The sequence below is a fragment of the Lolium rigidum genome, chromosome 4, assembly GCF_022539505.1.
Source record: "Lolium rigidum isolate FL_2022 chromosome 4, APGP_CSIRO_Lrig_0.1, whole genome shotgun sequence".
Lineage (NCBI taxonomy): Eukaryota > Viridiplantae > Streptophyta > Magnoliopsida > Poales > Poaceae > Lolium > Lolium rigidum.
Genome location: NC_061511.1, coordinates 4,842,223 through 4,844,182, shown reverse-complemented (window position 1 = coordinate 4,844,182; position 1,960 = coordinate 4,842,223). Strand labels below are relative to the sequence as shown.

Genomic DNA, 1,960 nt, shown 5'->3' with positions numbered 1-1,960 from the left:
ATGGCCAGGAGCCCGAGGGGTCCAATCCTTCGGCGGCGGCCTCCGCAGGCTGCTCGCCATGAAGACCGGATCAGCACCCTCCCCGACGATCTCCTCCTCCTCCTCCTGCGCAAGATCGACACCCACACGGCACTCGGCGCCGGGACGCTCTCTAGGCGCTGGGCCCACCTCCCCCGCCAGCTCCCCGACCTCGACTTCAGGGTCGGCGACGTACTCTCGCCGCGCTATCACAAATGGCTCTTCGTCGGCAACGGATCTCAGTTAGAGTACGGACGCCACACCATGGAGAAGGAGATCAGGCCTAACATCCGGCGGTTCGAGCGCCGCGCCATGCGCTCCTTGGTCAGATCCGTCGAGAGCTTCTTGGACGCTGGCGATGACGGACGGCGGGTGAACAGGCTGAGGCTCGAGTTCTTCACCACCCACAACACCGGCTGCATCAACCGTCTCCTGGCCAAGGCCATCGATGTTTGGGGGGCCGTTTCTCTCGAGGCTGTTGCCAAGCCAATTCACCGGGGACGGAAAGTCCACGTTTTTCCCAGCCATGGCCTCTGTGTGGAACCCCGCGCGTCACGCCTGCGAAGCCTCAAGCTTGGAGGCTGCGTGCTGCCGCCCCTGCACGAGTACAGCTCGCTCAGTACCCTCGTCCTGCAAGACATGCCAGAGTCGACACCAGGGGCAGGCTATGAGGGCGTCTTCACCTCGTGCCCGCAGCTGCAGGTGCTGCATCTCATCTCCTGTCAGAGCGGAGACCAAATCGTCGTGGACGCCCCCAGGTCACAGATAAGGGAGCTGGTTCTGGACAAGTGCGAGTTCATGCGGTTATGCATGAGGGCTCTTCCCTATCTCGAGAGGCTAGCCTCTCTGGGAACAAGAGTGTTGTTTGAGTCCGCTTCATTTGCCTGCCTCAGGCAATATAACCTCACGTTGGGCTTCGGCGACGATCTGGGAGAATATGGCCATGTCTTTGTGAAGATCCTCAAGGCGCAGCTTGGCTTGTTTTTTGGACACGCCATGGAAATCACCAACTTGGTTATCCGGTTCACTGGACCTGGCAGATGGATCGTGCCCTCCAGCTCCCCGGCCACATTTTTACCTAACCTCAGGCGGCTGCTGGTCGCTGATGTGCCTTCGTCCTGGGATGTCTCATGGCCCCGTCTCCTGCTTGAGACAGCGCCTTCCCTCCACACCCTTCATGTACACGTTGATCCCTCCTTAGCGGAGCCTGGCGATGAGATACCCTGGCAACCCACCATGCTTCGGCACCATCACTTGAAGGAGTTTGTGATGGTTGGTTTTCAAGCAATGGAGAGGCAGCTTTATCTTGTCAAATTTGTTGTGGAAGTATGCACAGCTCTGTGTCATGTCGCCTTGTTCAAGGATGGGCATGTTCGGGACAAGGGGCACTGGGACTGGGAGCTGATGACGGAGCAACACTCATGGACCCAAGAGGAGAAGGGCGCCATGCTGAACCAGATCATGGATGGGGTTTCTTCCTCTTCAATAGTTCCTAGCCAACTGGTTTTTGGCTGATCAAGTCCTCTCATGTTTCTTCATTTGTTTCAAGCAATCAAGCCTCCAGTCATGCTTTCCATATCCCTATTTGATGCCATGTAATGTTTTGTGATCTTCACTCAAACAATATGCAATTGCAGTGTGTTTTTGAAGGAAACTCTATAGTCTATTTGTTAAATACTATTTCATATCCACTAAGATTCTAACAATCTACCATAATGATGCCAGGTATGACTAATTCAATCCGACTGAGGTTTGCAAAATTATTCTGCTTATTATAGGAGTTGTGACAACACCAGACTGTTTGGCAGAACACACACTTATTCCTTTACTTGCATTATATTTGCATTCTTGCAGCTTCTTTTCACAAAAAATAGCTAGTATTGAATTGTTCATATGACAAACTTTTATCTATGATAATAATGCCTGGAATGATTGAATCAAT

General features: G+C 53.2%; 1 protein-coding gene across 1 annotated transcript; it reads left to right on the top strand.

Moving 5' to 3' along the window:
• On the top strand, nucleotides 1-1,672 carry LOC124646630. Its single transcript, XM_047186724.1, has one exon. It carries the CDS (start codon nucleotides 1-3, stop codon nucleotides 1,531-1,533), a length of 1,533 nt encoding a protein of 510 aa, XP_047042680.1. The 3' UTR covers nucleotides 1,534-1,672.
• The last annotated feature ends 288 nt before the right edge of the window (nucleotides 1,673-1,960 follow it).

What these genes read in the sequence shown, in the direction of transcription:
- LOC124646630 (XM_047186724.1), top strand. Translation starts at nt 1, where the DNA reads ATGGCCAGGAGCCCGAGGGGTCCAATCCTTCGGCGGCGGCCTCCGCAG.